The 21,669-nt window shown below is 35.4% G+C and overlaps 1 protein-coding gene across 6 annotated transcripts in view; it reads left to right on the top strand.

Annotated features, from left to right (window-relative positions):
- LOC150080432 (alanine aminotransferase 1-like) overlaps nucleotides 1-21,669 on the top strand; it is a 179,548-nt gene that overhangs the window by 60,396 nt on the left and 97,483 nt on the right. For all 6 annotated transcript variants that reach the window (XM_090382132.1, XM_090382133.1, XM_090382131.1 and 3 more), the window contains exons 7-9: nucleotides 6,850-6,979; nucleotides 8,972-9,051; nucleotides 20,875-21,005. In XM_090382132.1, the coding sequence (XP_090238258.1) occupies nucleotides 6,850-6,979; nucleotides 8,972-9,051; nucleotides 20,875-21,005 (341 nt within the window). The remainder of the gene's footprint in view (nucleotides 1-6,849; nucleotides 6,980-8,971; nucleotides 9,052-20,874; nucleotides 21,006-21,669) is intronic.

Raw genomic sequence — 21,669 nt, 5'->3', positions numbered from 1 at the left:
CACACACACACACACACACACACACACACACACGAGTTGTTGTGTTACTATAAGGTTACTGCTACCCATATGCAGAACTTTGCATTTATCAATGTTTAACTTCAATTTCCATTTCTCAGCCCATATGCCTAACTTTTCTAGAACCTGTTGCAGTAGCATACTGTCATTCACCACCCTGCCAACCTTTGTATCATCTGCAAACTTGGACATTAAACCTGATATGCTTTCATTAATATCATTGATAATATAGAAAACAACAAGGCCCCCAACTCTGAACCCTGAGGGACTCCACTAATAACATTAGTCCACAAAGAGCAGTGTTCACTGATTACCACTCAACCATCCCTTTATCCATAGCAGCAACTTGCCCTTAATGTCATAATGCTCCAATTTGTACAGCAGTCTTCCCTGTGTAATGTATCAACAGCTTTCCTAAAATCCAAGTATCTTCTTCTTCTTCTTCTGGCATTATAACCCAGGGTGGGTCTTAGCCCTCTCAACGATGTTCCACCAGTAAGCCCTCCCAGAAGTCAAACTTCTCCAACTTCTTATTCTCATGGTCTTTAAGTCCTCTTTTACGTCATCCATCCATCATTTCTGCAGTTTTCCTCTTGCCCTCCTACCGGTAGGTTTCCATTTCGTTACCCTCTTTTCAAAATCCAAGTACAGTAGGCCCTCGATTTAATGGACCCCGATTTAACGGACTTCAGATTTAATGGACAAAAAATTTCTTTTCTAAAGGAAATATTTAGAACCTTTTTTATAAGCCTATGGTAGTTGGTAAGGGAAAAAACCTTGTGCTTTAAAGAATTTAATGAACCAGTTACCAGCGATATATTCCCACTCAAAAAATGCCTGTCTGGTTTACAATGGATGTTTTCTGTGACTGGTTCTTTAACCATTTTATTTCTGATGTATGACGTTATTAGACAGATGTCTGATAACGTCTAAAAATTCCTTCTCATGAAATAAAGACTGTTTTACTGCTAGATAATGCACCTGCTCACCCTAATGCTGAGAGGTTAGTTATCAGGGATGGGAGAATTAAATGTGTTTTTCTGCCTCCTAACACTACTTGACTGATACAGCCTTCACTAATACTTCACTGATCAGGGTGTAATTGTTACATGTAAGAGGTTGTATAAGAAGAAGTTTTTGGAAGAGGTGATGGTTGTTTTGGAAGAAACAGAAGACGATACAAGAGGTACCAGGACACTGCAAAATTTCCATGCATACAACATAAAATCTGCTATCTTCAACTTAGCAGCTGCGTGGAAATATATGAAGATTACTTACTACTTTGGCCAATCCTTGGAAGGCGTTGTATGATGTAGAACCTGAAATGGACTTTGAGGGAGTTGAGGCATCTAATTTTTGGGACCCTCTTCTGAGGGCCAGCAACAAAAAATGCAACTAAGAATGATGTGGAACAGTGGCTCAAAAATGATGAAGGTGGTCCGGGCTATCAAATTTTTTCTGAGGTAGAGATTATGGAAAATGTCCTTCATGGAGAGCAAGAGGACAATGATGACAAAGATGAAGAATCAGTTGCACCTCATCCTAAATTGCCTGTTATAAGACAACATATGGATGACATCATACATTATATTGAATCATCATCAGACCCTGATGTGCTTCCTTATTATGAACATTTTAGAGAATTTCGATCTACAGTAATAAGGAAGCAGCACCACCAAGGTGTAAGGCAACTGAAGCTTGATGATTTCTTCAAGCCCACTTCATCAACTGGACCTGTTTCACAAGAACCCTCTACCAGCAAGGAATTAGTACCTCTTCCTTCATATGACAGTTGTTTCTGACTGAAAATTGTAATTCTTTCAATTAAGTTAATATTAATATTGAATATTATGTATCTTTTTTTAAAGTTTTATTTTGTACGTTTTTTATTCAATGTAGTTTAAGATATTTAAAATATTTTTCCCCTCTAAAATGGATTTAAATGAAAAAATTAATGTTCACATTGAAAACTACTTTGTACGAGCTTTAAGAAAAAAATAAATAAAACGCCATTAGTTACATTGTATAGTTTTACGTGTTTAATTAAAATAAAGTTTGGTTCCTGTCGTAAATTTATTTTTATGTTTTTAACAGATGTTTTAGTGGTGTGTATAAATTACTCAATGTACATTATAATAGTGGAGATGGGAGAAATCCCAGGTGCTGTCCGACACGAACATACCTTATGTACATTATAATAATATTTTATAATTACTTATACGTTATAATAACATTTTAATATATCCTGTACACTGTAAGTTCGTTATTAATATATTTTTTTAAAATACATTCGATTTAATGGACTTTCGGCAATGGTGGACACCCCTTCTCCTCAATTAGTCCGTTAAATTGAGGGCCTACTGTATATGATATCAAAATTATTTTTTGCATCCAGTTCCTTTGTGACCACTCTGTAGTATCTAATCAAATTGGCCAAACAAGAGTTCCCCTTAACAAGCCCATGCTGCTTCTGAAGTATAATTGTGGCTTTGTCTAGATCAGTGGTTCCCAAACTACTGAGATCTATGGAACCCTTCAAAAATGAAAAAAAGTTCACTGACCCCTTGTATATACAAAAAAAAAAAAAAAAAAATATATATATATATATATGCATCTGTTTCTGTGTGTGTGTATATATGTATGAACATTGGGTTTTCTGAAAAGAAAATTCAGTTTTATGTTTAAAATAACTGAACTCTATTCTTATTTTTATATAAATATATAATAGTAACTTTATTTATCATCAGTTTGTTATACATAGAATGAATAATTTGACCAGTTCCAGAGGGTCGTTTCGTGGACCCCTGGAACTGGCATATATGGACCAAGAGAGGTCTGCAGACCCCATTTTGGGAACCACTGGTCTCAATAACCCTGCATTACTTCTTTTATTAGTGATTCCATTATTTTCCTCTGGAACAGAAGTTAAATTAAAGGTCTGTAATTACTTGTGTCAGACTTTGTGAACTGGGGGTGCATTCACACATCCCAGGCAATAGGGACCTCTCCTAAATCCAGATATGCTCTGATAATTATGGCTAAGATTTTGCTTACTTCCTTTGTTGCTTCCCTTAATATAATTTGATAGATCCCATCCACCCCAGTTGCCTTTCTTATGTTAACTTCAACAATTTCTTTTCCACTTTCTCTAAGTTATTACAAAATCATTTAGCTACCTGTTAGAGTTTGAAACTTCTGGCATTCCTTTCCCTAAAGAGTTCCTATGTATGAATGCAGATGCAAAATACTCAGTCAGTTTGTTAAAAACCTGAGCAGGATCATCAACAGTCAAACCATCAATATCGAGTTGACCAATTTGATTCATCAGCTTCTTTCTAATGTTTATATACATAAAGAACTCTTTGCTGTTTTACTTTGTATCCTAGGCCAAAGATTTCTTGTAATTTTTCTTTCACTTGCATAACCTCCTTTGTGACTTGATTACAGACCAGCTTATATCTATCATAGGCTTCCATGTCACCTGTTAATTTATATGTATCCCATGCATTTTTCTTCTGTGCCACCTGTCTCATTAGTTCATCTGACCTCCGTTCAGGCCTAAACCCTGAACAATATTTCTTAGTTGGTTTGAAAAGCCTGGTTGCTTCCAAGATTAATTCTTTGAATGCTTACCATTTAGTATTGGCTGATGATAACAGCACTAGTTTGTTCACTGTATAGAATTTGTAGAATGTATAGAAAAGCCTAGTAGCTTCCAAGATTAATTCTTTGAATGCTTACCATTTAGTATTGGCTGATGGTAACAGCACCAGTTTGTTCCACTGTATAGAATTTTAAAACTGTCTGAGACCACTGGTCACCTTTACAAAAGCAAAAACCCTTCCCTTTACCCCTGATGGTAGTTACATATTTAAGTAAATTCCACATCAGTGCACTGTGATCACTGCCAGTTAGTGGTTCTGTTATCTGCAGATTCTTAATGCATGAATAATCACTGATAATCAGATTAAGAGTATTACTCCCTCTGGTTGCCTCTCGAACATGCTACTGTAGAAAACAGTCATCCAATAAATCCACAAAAGTCTTTCTATTATGTTATTAAGTTAATTTGAGGATCTTTCAACCACTTTCTCTTGAAAAATCAACAGAGGTATTTAATGTGATGTGGTATAGTAAAAGGAGGAGGAAGAGATTTACCAAGATGACAGTTTGGCTGTGCTAGCAAAAAAAAAAAAAGAAAAGCCACCCCCTACTTGTGTGTTTCTCTCTGCCCTTAACTAATCTAGTTAAACTTTTAATTTCTATAGGCCATCAGCTTTGTGGAATATAAAGCTTTTTCCATTGGAATTGTTTCATCTATCCCTGGCACAACATATTACAGTGATTAATAACTTGCTGACTGAAGAAAAGCTCCCTGCATTCCAATTTATAACTCTTCCCATTTAGAATTTAGCCCCTCTAGCCTCATTTAATACCTTGATATTTTGCTATCCCTTCTCTGAGGCTTACAAACCTCAATCAGATCTCCCTTTAAGGTAGCCTAGTTAGAGGCGTGCAGCGCTCGTGTGCACACACACACACACAATGAGAAATTAAATAACACTTGGCTCCTAGATAAATGTAGAAAACCTGACTGAATGAATGTTTTGTGCATTGTCGGATGAGAATAAATTGTTACAAATAAAGCAGATAAATTAAAAAAATGTTAAATGTGAAGGGCTATTTGAAACTTTGGAAAACTTGACAGGAATCCTAGCTGCAAACCAGTGGGCTTTTGATCTGAGAAAGAGTTGCATGTGAGAGTATAAGAATGTTGACTAATATTTACAGTATATTCTTGGTGACTTGTATTTGTTATTTATACAAATGTAGAGTTTATTTTTTTTAAAAGTCTGTGTGTCTTACGGAGATCAGACATTCAGAATATCAGGATTAATTAGAAATATAATTTCATATGTACACACTTTCTAGAGAGCATGTGTTGCCTCTAGACCTTTGTTACTGGGTGGAAAACTAAATTCTTGTTGCTATGACATATGACAATTTCCTAATAGTGCCTATCAGATACCAGTATGATCAGTTTTAAGCAACCAAAATATATAGAATAAGTATAATCTCAATTTAGTCTAATGTACCCCAAAAGATAACTATCAAATACCACTCCTAGAAATTTGACAGACTACAAAATTAGTAGGAACGTAATCAATGTCTGTACTTACTCAAAAGGTGAAGGCATTAAACAAAATGGAAACAAAATAATGAAAAAAATAGATCGGGTAAAGCTCGGCCCATAAGCCAAACCTTACCCAATTTGTTACTGGATATGTGAATGATTTTATTTCCAAATTAAAACACTAACTTCTGTCCTTTCCCTCCTTCCCAATGTTTTCACACCTTCAAATTTTGACATTGTGCCCAAATAATCTTTAGGTGTCATTTAATAAAATCAGAAATGGGAGTGATCCTTGTACTGATCCCCGGAGAACGCCACTTCTAGCCCTCACTCATTATGAAGTAGCCATCCCATAATTCCACATGTTCTAATTTATATAGTAAAATCTTGTACGAGACTGAGTCAGATTTTTTTTCTGAAGTCCAAATAAAGAACAAACAAATATCAAATTTTGCTTTAAACTGGGAAAATCTGCAGCAGAAGCGTACAAAATGTTAAAAACTGTTTATGGTGATGAAATGTTAAGCTGTACAAGTGTGTTTGAATAGTATGAATGGTTCAAGGCCGATATGAGGATTTTCGCGATGACCCAAGAAGTGGGTGTCCATCAACCTCTTGAAATGAGGACAGAGTTGCAAAAGTTCAGGAAATTTTGGAAAAAGATCATTGTTTGACCCTCAGATTGATGGCTGATGAGTTGGATATGAATAAAGAGACGATTAGTCAAATTCTGTATGAAGATTTAGGGAAAAGATTTAGATCTGTGCAAAATTTTTCACAATAAGTGCAGAGTGAGCAGGGCATTGTCACTGGAGATGAGTGTTGGGTGTTTTGAGTACAGAGATGAAGTGTCAGTGCATGCACAAAAGACGATCAGTATCATCAGGGTGCAATTCACAAGGAAAGAGCCAATGCTGCATTCTACATACAGGTTCTTCAAAGACTTTTCAAGTGAATTTCCCTAGTAAAGCTGTAATTTCGAGAGAAAGGCAGCTAGTCCTTGTGCAGAATGACAATGCCCTGCTCATTCTGCACTTATTGTGAAGACATTTCTGACGAAATGTGGTATTGTACAGATCCAACACCCACCCTACTCTCCTGATCTAGCACGCAGACTTCTTCCTCTTTCCCAAGGTGAAAACTATCTTCAAAGGAAAGAGATTTTAGGATGTTGAGAATATAAAGAAAAACATAACTGCTGAACTGAACTGTTCAGTTCAGTTGTTATGAAACTTTTAGAATGGTGTTAAGTTTTTTTCAGAAACTTGTAGAACAGTGTAATAAGTGCATTCAGTCAGGTGGTGATTCCTTTGAATAAAAATAAAACTATTTTTGTGCTCCTTCACTTTGTTCTTTTTTATTGCACCAGTCCAGGAACTTTATTGCCACACCTCATATAGGATTAATTTAAGGTTATGTTCCTCACATATTTATAGTTAGAGTGAGAAAGGATGTTTGACCAATAAAATGTCATCCTAGAAATTGTTATTAGACCCCTCCCATAAGCAATTTCCAGTGTGATTTCCAGAATGACAGGAATAATGTAGGATGCGAAATGTTAGAAATGAAATAATGCTGTGTACTTGTAGGACCATACTATTTTCAAACAAAAAGAAAAACTAATAATCAAAATAAAATAGTTCACTCATTATAAAAATTGTGTGCGAGTAAGTAACCCATTTTGTTTGTTATTATAGGTTAATTATTTCTTGGATGAAGAAAGTAATTGGTCTGTGAGCATTCCAGAACTCAAACTAGCAGTGGTACAAGCAAAAAGTTATTGTAAAGTGCAAGGAATAATTATTTGTAACCCTGGATCCCCAACTGGTTAGTTTCATTAAATATAACCTTAATATTAAATTCTTTAATCAAAATTAGAATTTTTATATGAAGTTTTTATCGACAGGCTGCAGTTTTAAAATATTATTATTATTATTATTATTAGCCATATGGTGCAAGGAAGCCTGAGGCTTATGCTGCACCAGCCAAAAAAAATTTGAGTTACCCTGTGTGTGTGTGTGTGTGTGTGTGTGTGTGTGTGTGTGTGTGTGTGTGTGTGTGTGTGTGTGTGTGTGTGTGTGTGAGAGAGAGAGAGAGAGAGAGAGAGAGAGAGAGAGAGAGAGAGAGAGAGAGAAGTAGAAGGAAATCACCAAGAAAGAGAAGAATGATGATATCCAGCTGGGTACACCCTGGGTGTGCCAAGCCCATACTCACAAAATGTGAGCCCCTGGGGTTATAATTAAAATTTATTGCTGTGTCTATTATTATACAGGGTTAACCAATGAAAACACCCTAGTTTTCAATACAACAAAATTTTAATTAAAAGCAATGACAGAATTTAATTAAAACTCTTACAGAATGTGTTGGAAGTGGTACATCACATTTGTACCACTTATAAATATGTTTATAAGTGGTACAAATGTGATGAATAGTTGTCTTATTTGGTACATGCATTTTGGATATTTATTACTGAATATCTCTTGAAAATAAAAATTATTTAGTGAGTTCTGCTATAACGTGGTACATGTGTTCCTAAAAATCTCCACGTTATGGCATTTCGCATATTAAAAACAACAGGGCTTATGGGAAAAATAGGGATAGGGGCAGAGCACTAAATAAATAAATATTTCAGTAAATATAGCACTGTAATATATACATACTAATTAATATTTCTGTTCACTGACATTTTTTTTTTATTGTAAAATTTAAAACAGTAAAAAAGATAAGCAATGAAGAGAAGATTCTGAAAATTTATTTATTTTTTTTATATGATTGAAGATTTCTTGGAAAGGGAAACATATTTCACTACAATAAAGTAAAAACCCACAGAATTCCAGGTATTGGTATTATCGCAAATGCAATAAGATTGAGTTTACTACCTGATTGCACTAACAGAAAATCCCAGTAAACCGGGAACTGCAAATTGTTTTTATTGTTTTATGGTTGTGACCTCCAGAAGTGTATCCTCTGCTCATGCTATCACGGCTCACGAAATTTCTGTTCAAACTTAAAAATGTGAGCTCCTGAAAACGTGAGTCGGCCTATTCACAATATCTTGTGAATACAATGAATGACAACTATACAACTATAGTAAATGGGAAATATAGCTCTCACACACATTTGGCATTTTTTAAGCTTCGTAAACTTGTATGTATTGCTGTGCAGGTAGGTATGTTCAGCTTGGTGCCAGGTTTTGGATTCACCTGATGTTACTCGCAGACGAAATCATGCATGAGCCAATGCAAAAATCGTGTTATACTCTCATTGTTTCCTAATATAGCAGTCACACTGGAGCAAATTCGCTTTGCCAAAACGAGCGTTATAGCAGAACTGACTGTATTTCAAAATAAATTGTTTCTTTTCAGGTAAAACTTATATTACATAGTATCCTAATTAATGCTATACTGCTCTTTAAATATCACCCAAGTCTGAAACTGCTTTCTTCCTGCCTGTTTCAAAATACCTTTGCATATATCCAATGACATAATGTGCTCTTTTGCCTTGGTTACCTCAGTATGCAGTGTTGAATAATGGACTGTATGATAATGGATTTAATTAGGTGCATTAGCATATATGCATAAAGCGGATATAGTTTAGTTCAAGTTGATTGTAGACAAGTGGTCAGCATCCAAGTTATGTATGCCACTTGTTTGAATCCATAGTATAAATTTGACCTTTATGCACAGTATATTCAATTATTCAGGTCTTTGATAATAATTATTTTGAAAGTATAGTTAAATAAAAAGCAAATTCATTTATCATAATCCTTTGAAATGAAACAAGTTGATATTATTAAAATATGGAGTTTTATTCTTACAGGTTCACTTCTGGGTCTAAATGATATTAAAGATATAATCAGATTTGCGTATGATGAAGGTTTGTTCTTACTTGCAGATGAGGTAATTTTTTCATTTACATATAAATCTTAATTTGCTAAATAAAAATCAATTATCCAACCTGTATGAACAGTTCGACTTGGGAATAAACAACACATTTTTCCAACACAAAGATATCCATAAATATATTTGGTTGCAGGAGACAAGATAAATTAGATCAGTTATAGATTACATTATTTCAAAACAATCAGGGACAAACGTATTGAAAGATGTCAGAGTTTATAGAGGAGCCGAATGCCGGTCTGACCATTTTCTTGTTAAAACAACACTGAGGTGGAATTGGATTAAGAAAATAAGAGTGGACAACCAACTATGCAGGGAAGGAGAAATTCTACAAACAAATCAATTTGACATTGAACTACTTCAGGATGACAGCATTAGAAACAACTTCACCCAGAGATTGGATGCTGCAATTAACATAGAGATATGAATGTAATGCTGAAGACATTACATTCATATCTCTATGAATTTACGAATTTTTACGAATTTACGAATATTTAAAAAATATTGTAAAAAAAAATAGCTCATAAAATTCTAGGTGAAAAGAAGAACCAAGGATTAAAAAAGACCTGGAGTAAGAGCTGCTGTAGAGGAAAATAAACTTGCACATCAGAAAAAAACTGAGTGAAAGAAATGATGCATACAGGAGCATTTATATTGAAAAGAAGAAAATAGCCAATCAGTTGGTAGTAGAAGTGAAAACTGAAGAATGGGAAAGGAAGTGCGTGGCTATTAATAGCTAATTGGTCTTCAAGCGATCAGCAGAATCATGGAAAGGTCCTTAAAGACTTCAGAAAGCAGAATAAACACAATGCTGGTTTGCAATTAATACCTTTGAAAGATTGGATGAAGGACTTTTGAAATAAAACCGGAAAGAGTTCAAGACAGTGGAGGATTTTGCTATGGAAGACTCAGGCTTAAAAGTATCTGTTAGGGAAGTGTAACTCTTACTAAAGGTGGGAAGGAATGGCAAATCACCTGGACCTGGAGGATTTTATATGGAACTTCTGAAATATGGAGGAAGAGGAGTGGCTGTTTTGATACACAAACTGTTAAATGGTATATTGAGAGGAAAAGAAATACCATCATCAGTTTATAAGAAGGGCGATCGGAAAAGCTGTTCAAATTACAGCGGAATATGCATCCTGAACCCACTTTTAAAGGTTCTTGGAAAATGAATCAGGAACCATTTAGAAGCTTGAATCGAGGTGTCAGAAGAACAAAGTGGTTTTTCAGCTGGGAGGTCATGTATAGACCATATCTCAAGATTACGACAGATCCTTGAAAAATATCAATCGAAAGGAAAAGAAATCTTTATGATTTTCATTGATCTTGAAAAGGCATATGACAGTGTTCCAAGAAAACTTATGGGAAGCACTGAAAGAGGTAAGTATTGGTGGAGAATTGCTTAACATTATTAAGACAATTTACAGGAATAATAGATGCAGAATTAAAGTGGATCACCTGAATTCCACACTTCAAAAGGCTTATTACGAGGTGGCTGCATGTCACCAACACTTTTCAAAATTTATATTGACATCTGCCTGAGATCCTGGTCAAAAAAATGCAATAAAATGGGATTGCCAATCAGTAAGAACATCTATATTCACAATTTGCTTTTTTGCAGATGATCAGATGGTGATAGTACAAGACATAGAAGATGCAGACAATGCATGTTGTAAATTGTTTGAGGAATATAAACAATGGGGGGGGGTCTGAATATCAATTTTAGCAAGACTGAAATGTTGTCTTCAGGATCAAGACACATTCTAAATTTTGAAGGTTTTCAAATCAAACAATTTGATAAATTCAAATATTCAGGATGAGTCTTACAAAGTGATGGATCATTCCAAGCAAAGATCAATTAGAGAATTGCAGACAGCAGAAAGGCTATCGGCATGCTGAATTCTGTTCTATGGAGCAGAAATATTCTAAATCAGACAGATAAACTTATATTTCAAACGATTTTACAAAGTTATTGTATGGATCAGAAAAATCTGGACTTTAAATAGGCAAGGGGAAAACAAATTGCTCTCCACAGAAATGGATTTTTGGAGACATTCAGCAAGAACTTCTAGAAGAGACAGAAAACAGAATGAAGACATGAGAGAAAATGGAAGTAAAAAGAATATTATTGCTGCTATCTAAGAAAAGTGTTTAACATGGTATGGAAATGTAAAACGGATGCAAGAAACCAGATATCCAAAGGCTATCTTGGAATGGATACTTCCAGGGAAAAGGGAAAGACCTAGAAGGACATGGATGGATGGATGGAGTTTGGGAGTGCATGACAGCCCGAGATTTAACTGACCACTGCACATTGTGCCGGGTAAAAATTTTAGAGATATTTTATGGTAAAATAAAAGTTGGAACCTGTAGTACTACAGTATTAAGTATGTATCAAAGAGATGGAATATATTTGTTGATATAGGACTTTAATTTTTACAGACATTAATATTAGTATTTAATGTTTAAATGGCTAAATGGAATCAAGACTCTCTTGCGTTTGCTTTAAAAAAAAAGTATAAGCAGAAAAATTATTTTTGCCAATCATTCGTACTACCCTATTACTAAAGTGACAGCACCGAAAAGCTCTTGCCGCTAGTACCAATGAAAAATATTACCTCTTGTGTTAATTTTACTGATTTCCTTCAGGGCCTTATGTACATTAATCAGGCTCCCTTACAATGTCTAGTTGCCAAGCTTTGTATTTCTGCACATTCTAAGCCATTCTTCTTATGGATATTGATTAGCACCTCTAACAAATTTGGTTGCCTTTCTTGAGCCCCACCACCACCACTCTGGGTGTGTATGTCTTGAAGTGTGGCCTCCAGACCTGAACACAATATTATAAATGTGGTCTTACACAATATTATAAATGTGGTCTCACCATTATCTCATATAAAGGAACAACGCCCTCCTATAAATCAAAGGTAGGACTCCATCAGCCTTCTTACCTACATGTTTATTTACAGTGCATCATAAATTTAATATTGTTCCATAACTTCTAAATCATTTTCATCTTTATTAGTAACTTATAAGTAAATCCTATATTTCTGTTCCACAGCTGCAAAACCTTACAAATGAAAGCATTAGATTTCAGACCCACTTTTAAATTGTCAGCAGACTTTGACAATTCACCTTGTACTTTCTTGTCACTGTCACTAAGAGAGGTTAGAAACAGGAGGGACCCCAATACTGATCCCTGAGGAATTTCCATTTAATGCTACTCTTTGTCTCTTGTTTTTTAGCCAGCTCCTCTTATAGCACTAGTAATCCCAGTTTGTTCCAGTTTACATAATAGCATTTTCACAGAGAACAGTATCAAGGGCCTTATTGAAGTAGATAAATAATTCTGATGTTTTTCTTGTATCCAACTATTCTGTGACTTTGTCATAATAATTAACTAGATTGGTCAAGCAAGACTTCCCCTTTACTAACTCATGCTTTATGAACTCATGTGATCCATTAAGGATACCATTCCTATAGAGATGGTCTTGTAATTATCCTTAACTACAGACGCCGTGATCATACTCACCAACTGAAGTTAAACTCATTGGTCTATAGTTGCCCATCGTGTCTTTAACACCTTCTTTTTGGACTAGGATGACATTAGAGCATTTCCGGTTCAAAGGGGTTGTCCTGGAGTCTTAATGGTGATTTCATTAACATCCCCAGTGGACTGATGCACCCTCACACAGATGTTTTTAGTATATCTGGATGTTTAGCATTTAACCCCAGGGGGCTCACATCTTGTGAGTATGGGCTTGGTACACCCAGGATCCTGAGCTGGATATCATCATTCTTCTCTTTCTTGGTGAATCCCTTCTAACTCTGACACACACACACACACACTCTCTCTCTCTCTCTCTCTCTCTCTCTCTCTCTCTCTCTCTCTCTCTCTCTCAGAGTAACTCAGAAATGTTTTTTTTGGCTGGTGCAGCAAAAGCCTCAGGAATCCTTGCACCATATGGCTAATAATAATAATAACTGTCCATGCCTAGAGCTTTACCTTCCCCAAGCCTCTAGCTTTCTGATAGACTCGTCTCTGAGATTGCTGTATCACTCATTTTATAGTAGTTTGACTCCTTGTCACCATTTTCCTATAATTAAAATGGGCTGTCAACAATAAATATTGTTGCAAAGAGTCTATTCAACCTGTCTGAATACTCTTTGCAACAGTACTATGATTCTCTCACTTTGATCAAGTAATGAGCTGATAAGTGCCAAATCGTTCAAAAAGTCATTTTTGAGCTCCTGCAAATGGATAAGTTTTTTGGAAATTTTTACTGTATTCTTGATTAATCAACATATTAAATTGTGTTTTTCAAATAGATCAGATAGCCTTAGTCATTTTCGTAAGCTTATTTTTTAAATTTACTAGTGATTTTGTTACGACTCTATGCGTACTGCTATTTTATCAGTGTTTTGGCACTAATATTATAGCACATAACCAGTAGTGCAGAAGAATAGTAGGGTTTTAATTGTGATAAATAAGTACTTTGAAGGTTCTAATCACTTGTTGGATCTTTTTTGTATTTAGCTAAAGATATAATTAATTTAACATTGTGATCATTATGGTATAGCATAATGTATATCTTGAACTTGATAGCATAAGCTATAACGTAAAACAAGATAGGATAATACATATCACTGCATTAGGTGCAGTATTGTCTATTAATCAATTAAATTTATTAACCTTATTAATTTTAATTGTTAATCAATTAAATTGTATTTAAACAGAAATCATTCCCCAGACAAGAGCAGCAAAGCAACAGACACAAAGTAGAGGGAGTGGCTTGGGGGAGAAGCAAAGGGGGCAATTCTACAATGCATCACAGCCTTAAAAAAAATGTGCAACTTGTGAAATGTTTGCAGACTTTCTGGAACAGGACATGATCTGGCCAAGGAGGATGTCTTTGTGTGTGCTAGGTGCAGAAAGTGTGAGGATGTTAGGTGGCAACTCAGCATTCTGATCGGCATCTATAAAAGTTTGAAGAGGTAGGGTAGATTCCCTTGAACAAATTAAAATGGGGGCTCATCAAGCTCTCAGCTGCCCAGCTCAATGCCAGAGCTCACTCTTGTGCATCAGGCAACACGGCAGCAGTCTTCAAGGCAGAATGTGCTAGTCCCACAGGAGCTAGTTATTGTTGGTAAATCTATTGTCAGGGAAATGGGAAATATATTGTGCAAAAAGGATAGGTGGATTAGGACCAGGGGCAAAAGTTGATGAAGTTGTAGAGCAGATATCATCTTTTAAGGGCACAAAAGATGATATTTTTATACACATTGGCACTAATGACATTAAGAGTAGGAAATATGCAAAATTACTTAATATATACAGGTGAACATTGAAAAAGTCACAAGTTAGAATTAAATTTGAAAGTGTGTGCAATTCTGCCAGACATGATAGGAAGGAGTATGTGATGAGAGCCTTTGTGATGAGAATTTTTCTCAGCTTGGTCTGTGTTTGCTAACGGGAGAGATTGCTAACAGGGATGAGATACACTAAAATAGAAAGGGTGCAAGAATATTTGCTGATGCTATTGAGGTAATGTTAGGTGGGTCAGAAAATAGCTAGCTTGGAGGGATTCACAGACTAATAGATTAACAGTAGCCACAGCAGAGCTGAAAGTGATTCTTGCACCACTTCTATTGGAATGAGCAGCAGCCTGGAAAGCAAGGTTCTGGGGATTTCAAGGACTGCTGGGAGTCATCATGGATCAAGTATAACAAGGCTGGGTTAGGGTAACTAAGAGTAAGAACAGGTGCATGTATACTTGCATGTACACTAATGCTAGGAGTTTAGTGAATAAATTTAATGAATTTGAGTTGCTGGTCAAGACATCAAATGCAGATATTTTTGGGATATCAGAGACATGATGTCACACAGATATAAGGAATGCAGAATTGGAATTTGGGGAGTACAATGTGTACAGAAAGGACAGATGGTATAGGAAGGGAGGAGGGGGTTATGCTGTTAGTTAAGAAACACATAAAATCTAAGGAAGTGCATCCAGTTGACATGGGTGGACAGTGCAATGTTGAGTCAATTTGGTGTGACATAAGCACCGGGAAAGCAAAATTGAGAGTAGAAATGTGTTTTATGCCTAATGACTGATGAATAGAATGAACAATTGTACAGAGCAATAAAGTGAGCCAGTAAATTAGATTGCCTTATAACAAGGGATTTTAACTTCCCAGATATTGAATAGAACTTGTGGGTTAGTCACTTGCACACCAGCAGGGCTTTTGTGGATTTATTGTATGATTCTTTTCTACAGTAGCAGGTTCGAGAGGCAACCAGAGGGAGTAATATGTTTGATCTGATTATCAGCAGTGACTCTTCATGCCTTAAGAATCTGCAGATAAAGGAACTACTAGATGGCAGTGGTCTCAGTGTGCTGACATGGGATTTACTCAAAGAAGTAATGAATGTATGTAACATTGTCTTAAATGTAAAGGAACATGTATATCTAATATTCACAAGGTAGTTTGTAAATCACAAATGTAAGGCTATATGCTGTTGTTGTGATTAATAATAAAAAAAAAAAAGTAACTACCATCAGAGGTAAAGGGAAGGGTTTTGCTTTCGTAAAGGTGGCTACAGTGGTTTTAGACAGTTTTGATGTGAAAACATCTATGGCAGCACTAGAGTAAAATCAATTGGTAACAAAATTTTCTTACGGTAATGGAAATGATGTAATTGATTGTTAAAAAAAATTTTTTACGGAAAAGACAATTGATATCATTTCCTATTAGGTGGCTGTTAGATTTTAAATGATGCAAATGATATCACTTCCTAAATGGTGCTAACGATGCTAACTCAGTCACTAATGTTGATTCAGTAGATAAGTTCACATTAAGATATGGAAATGACGTCACTTCCTAAATGACGCCAACTCATTCACTAACGTTTATTCGGTAGATTAAGCAGTGGGTAGTAATATTATGCAAGAATAAAAATCAGACTTTAATAAAATCTGCTTCTCAAGATTTTGATCGACATCAACCTTCTAAGTAGTGTAAGTTTCGATCAAACCGTTTAAAATTTAAACAGTTTTACTCTAGTGCCACCATAGATATTTTCACATAAAATAAAACATCTTTCATGTGTACAAGGGTACCCACGCTCTATTTTTTAAATTCTGTACAATGGGACCAACTGATGATGTTACCAACAGCAAATTCTAAATGGGAAGCATTCAAGGAAGTAACCTTGGAAGCTACTAGGCTTTTTGTCCCAACTAAAAAATATTAAGAATTAATGAGACTCGTGGCAGAGAAGAAAAATGCATGGGATACATATAAATTATCATGTTACACAGAAGACTATGGTAAATATAAGCTAGTTTGCATTCAAGTCACAAAGGAGGTTAGGCAGGCGAAGGCAGATTATGAGAAATCTTTGGCAAAGGATGCAAAGAGCAACAGCAAAGACTTCTTTATTTATGTAAACTCTAGAAGTAAGGGGATGAATCAGATTGGTCCTCTTGATATCGATGGTTCGACTGTTGGTGATCCAGCTGCGGTGGCTAACAAACTGAATGAGTATTTTGCATTTATATTCAAATGAACAATTCTGAAGGGAAGCAGAGGACAGACGCTTATCAAAATCTAACGGAGCTAAATGATTTTGTAATAACTGAGAGCAAAGTGGAAGAGAAATTGGTGAAGTTAAACATAACAAAGTCACCACTACCACTGGTAGATGGGATCTATCCAGTTATATTAGAGGAGGCAGCAAAGGAAGTAAGAAAACCCCTAGCCATAATTATGAGAGCTTCCTTGGACTCAGGGAAGGTACTCATGGACTGCAGATGTGCAGATGTGACCCCCTATTCACAAAGGAGGATCAAAGAGTGACACGAGTAATTATAGACCTGTTAGTGTAACTTCTGTTCCGGAGAAAATATTGGAATCACAGATTAAAGAAGCATTGCAGGATCATCTAGACAAGACTGCAGTTGTAGTTCAGACACAGTATGTTAAGGAGAAATTCAAATTGGCCTAGTGTGGCCAATTTGATTAGATACTATGATGTGGTCACAAAGGAACATGGATGCAAAAAATAATTTTGATATCATATACAGTCAGTCCTCGTATAACCCGTGTTTACGCTACAAGAATTCGATCATACACGATTTATAAATAGGGGAACGATATTGTATATAACACGAACCGAATTCGCTTATGCATGATTCGCCTTTGTGTTTACAAGAAATGGCAGTCGAACGTAGAATAACCCCAACTGAACGCAACACGATAGGAATGAAGAGAAGATTCTGAAAATGTATTTGTTTTTTATATCAGTGAAGGGGAAACACATTTCACCATAATAACATAAAATTCCAGCTATCGGTATTATCGCAAATGCATTAGATTGAGTTTACTACCCGTTTATAACAGATTCCACTAGCAGGAACGCAACCGGAAATTGTTTTTATTGTTTTATGGTAGTAATCCGCAGAAATGTGTTTTAGTAAAATGTGAGCTAGTTAATAGAGTTGTCTCTGCCTTTACGGTGTTGGTTATTCGGTTTCTACATGCACACAGCTTTGTTTATGTGTATCAAGCATCCCTTTTTGTAATTGAGCTTTATTTCCTAAAAATGAGTAAAATATTTAAAAAGGAAGCATCCTGGTGAAGACACTACAGATTCAGAGAGAAAAAGAAAAGCAATATCGATAAACAGAGGCAGACTGGGTCAAAATTTCTTACCCAGGAAAATTTGTAGTGGTCTCATACTAGCATTTATGGCCAAAATCACACCAGCCTCCGACCCACCGTGGTTTCCCTGATAAGGCTTATGGCCAGTCCGCCTCTGTCGATAGAGAAAAAAATATGAAATTGTGAAACACTTTGAGTGAAATGAAAGACCATGTGATATTGCACATGCTACAGGCCTAAATGAGGCAACACCGAGAATTACAAAGAATGCAGAGAAAATAAAAACTTTCATAGCAGGAACAACTCAAAGTGTAATTAAAATCCATTAGATTAAGACAAAGAATTGGAAGAGATGGAACGGCTGTCATCTGTTTGGATAGAAAATCAAACAAAAAACAAGTTTGCTTACGATAGAAGCAAAAGCATTAGCAATATTTTGTTATGTAACGACTTTTATTACATAAGTATTTTATTATGATTATTTATTGTGCTTGGTAATGTTTTGGTTACATATGTGTGTTCAACCTTGGGTGGTCAGCACCTAACCCTATTTTTCCCATAGGGCCTATTGTTTATATTGCACGATTTTGCATTGCACGAGGGTTTCTAGGAACACAACTAACGTGCTATATGAGGACTGACTGTACTTTGATTTTAGGAAAGCTTTTGATACTGTTGCACATGGAAGACTACTGTACAAATTGGAGTAGTATGGCGTTAAGGGCAAGTTGCTGCTATGGATAAAGGAATGGTTGAGTAGGAGAAGACAGAGAGTGGTAATTAATGGACACTACACTTCGTGGACTAATGTTATTAGTGGAATCCCACAGGGTTCAGTGTTGGGCCCACTGTTGTTTTGTATATTTATCAATGATATTAATGAAGGTATATCAGGCTTAGTGTCGAATTTTTCAGATGATACAAAGGTTGGCAGGGTTGTTAATGACAGTAATGGCAGTGTGCTACTGTAACAGGATCTAGAAATTTTGGCAGATAGGCTGAGAAGGGGAAATTGAAGTTTAACATTGACAAATGCATAGTATTGCATACGATTAGAAGTAACCCCAGAGGAATGTACCAACTGTGCGGTACTTCACTTAGGGTGGTAGAAAATGAAAAAGACCTGGGAGTAATTGTCCAGTCAGATATGAAGTTTTCTGAGCAATGCAGACAGGCTGCAAGAGCAGGTCATGGGGTTTTGTTAATGATATACAGGAATTTTGCTAGCAGGGAAAAGGAAGTGATTGTCCCTTTGTATAAGGCAATAGTCAGGCCTCACCTTGAATACTGCATACAGGTCTGGAGGCCTCATTTTAGGAAGGATGTAGATTTGCTTGAGCGTGTACAGAGAAGGGCAACAAGATTGGTGAGGGGAATGGAGGGATCCTCTTACCAAGAGAGGCTTACGTTCTGCAAATTGCAGCGACTGGAGACTAGGCACCTGTGAGGTGATCTGATTGAGGTGTATTAAGGCCTTGAATGAATTGAGCAGGCTCAGTTCTGATGGGATTCTTCCACTTGCTCAGATTACAAACGTGAGGGGCCATAAATTCAAATTGAAGAAAGACAGTTGTAGAATAGATGTGCAGAAATTTGCCTTTAGCCAGCGGGTGGTTAATTGCTGGAACAAACTTCCGTCTGTCGTTATGGAAGTTGATAGGTTAAATAAATTCAAGGAGGAATTGGACAAACATTTAGAGGGAATGGTCGTGTAAATTTTTTTTTTTTTTTTTTTTGACTGATGCTACATAAGCCAATACGCTTGCTTTCCTTTATCACATGCCACTATTATTATTACAATTACAAGTAGTCTCTGGAAAATAATGTAAAGAATAGCAGAGAAGACTTCTTTACTTATGTTAACAGTGGAAGGAAGTGGTTGTATCATGTTGGTTCACTTTATGTCAGTAATTTAACTCTTGATGATCTTTCCCCAGTTGCTGACAAACTGAATAGGTATTTTGTATCTACATTCACACATGAGGAGTTCTTTATTGAGGGGAATTCCAGTTCATCAGAATTTAACAGGGAGCTATATGATTTTGAGATAACCGAGGACAGTGGAATAGAAATTATTGAAGCTAAACATGAAAGAAAAAAAAAAGGTGCCTGCACTAAGTGATTTACTTACAGAATAAATTAATACTGATAAACTAAATGCTACAAGGTGTAATATGTTATGGATTGGCAAGCAATACACATTAAAAATAACACTGAAATCAGCATAATTTATCTGTAATAAAACTGTGAAAGTAGTATGAATGGCATCAAGAAATAGTCACAATATGAGATACAATTAAATCAGTGCCATTCATTACTACTTTCGTAGTTTTATTACGGATGAATTGTGGTGATTTCATTGCTATTTTTATTGAGAATAAATTAATGTATAATTGCAGTTTCTGCTATTCTTTCTCTTGATTTCTGTGATATCCACTATTCTGATATCATATTGACCTAGTTTAATTCCACTTTGCTATTTAAGTTTCTGACATTGATGATTCACGAGTTTGGTTGCATTATGAGTTTGACACTCCAATTTCTGCATAGTTTAACTAATCTATTTGGAAATCTTGGTAGTTTGCAAAGAGCAGGGTGAAAGGTTTCACCAAGACATCGAGAACATGAAAAAATGTGTTAGGGTAGATAAAATGAGGCAGTCATGGTTGACTGCTCTTGGTGTTTAAAGATGGGTTTGTTTTATGCTTAAAAAAAAAGTGTGAAAGAAGTACATATTTACCAGTATGATGTATTGGAAATATTGATATTTTGTCATATTTTAGTGTTGCTAAATTTAAAAGTTTACTGATTTTTAATAAAAGAGAAAAATTTCTTATGTCATATCAGTGTCTGTTAGACAAGCCAGTTAACTTATTTTTAAATTTAATTAGTTTCTTGCTTTATATGCAAACGTTGGTTTTTTTTTTTTTTTTTTTTTTCAGAATTTTAATATATAAATTTTGGTAGTCTAAAAACAGAAATAGGCTTATTTCTGCCTATTTCAGCATCCAAAAATTAAGAACTGTAATAAATAAATTTATGATTTTTAAAAATAATTAAAACCTTCATTTTTTTTTAATTATAACAATGAAAAATTAAAAATAATAAAAAACTGATTACTGAACTTGAATTTGAATGTGCTTTTTTTTTTTTTAGGTTTACCAATTCAATGTCATTGAGGAGAAAGAATTTATATCTTTTAAAAAGGTTTTAAAAACTATGGGATCTCCATATGACAGAATGGAATTGGCTTCATTTATGTCATCTTCTAAGGGATATCTTGCTGAGTATGTGTATGACTCCTGAGTCTATTTTTATTTATTATTATTTTTTTTTTTTTACTGTGGATACAAAAGTGATGTCAAATGAAGCATTTCTCTGTATAATATGTATTAGGGATGGGGAGCCAAAAGTATATCAAATTAAAGGGAGCAAAATTATTTTGTGATAACTGAGAGGAAGGTGGAAGAGAAATTATTGAAGTCAAATGTAAATAAGACACCTGTGGCAAATGGAATCTGTCCAAATATATTAAGAGAAGCAGCAAAAGAGGTCAGCAAATCTTTAGCCATAATTATGACAGCATTCTTGGACTCATTGGAGGTTCCTATGAAAAGGGTGAAGTGAGTAATTGCAGACCCGTAAGCTTGACTCCTGCTCCAGAAAAAATAATGGAGTCATTGGTGAAAGAAGTAATGCAAGACCATCTAGTGAAGAATGCAGTTATGTGGCAATCACAGTATGGATTAGTTAAGGGGACAATCTTGCTCACCAGTTTGATTGGATACTGTGGCACAGTAACGAGGAACTGGATACAAAAAATAATTTTGACATTGTATACTTAAATTTCAGAAAAAAGTTTAGATACTGTTTCACAAGAAATACTGCTGTACAAATTGGAGCCATGTGGCATTAGGGGGCTAGTTATGATATTGATAAAGGGTTAGCTGA

This window comes from Mastigoproctus giganteus, chromosome 9 (genome assembly GCF_048544385.1).
Source record: "Mastigoproctus giganteus isolate SK-2022 chromosome 9, ASM4854438v1, whole genome shotgun sequence".
Classification (NCBI taxonomy): domain Eukaryota; kingdom Metazoa; phylum Arthropoda; class Arachnida; order Uropygi; family Thelyphonidae; genus Mastigoproctus; species Mastigoproctus giganteus.
Note: the sequence above shows the minus strand (reverse complement) of the source record. Positions and strands in the feature narration are given on the sequence as shown.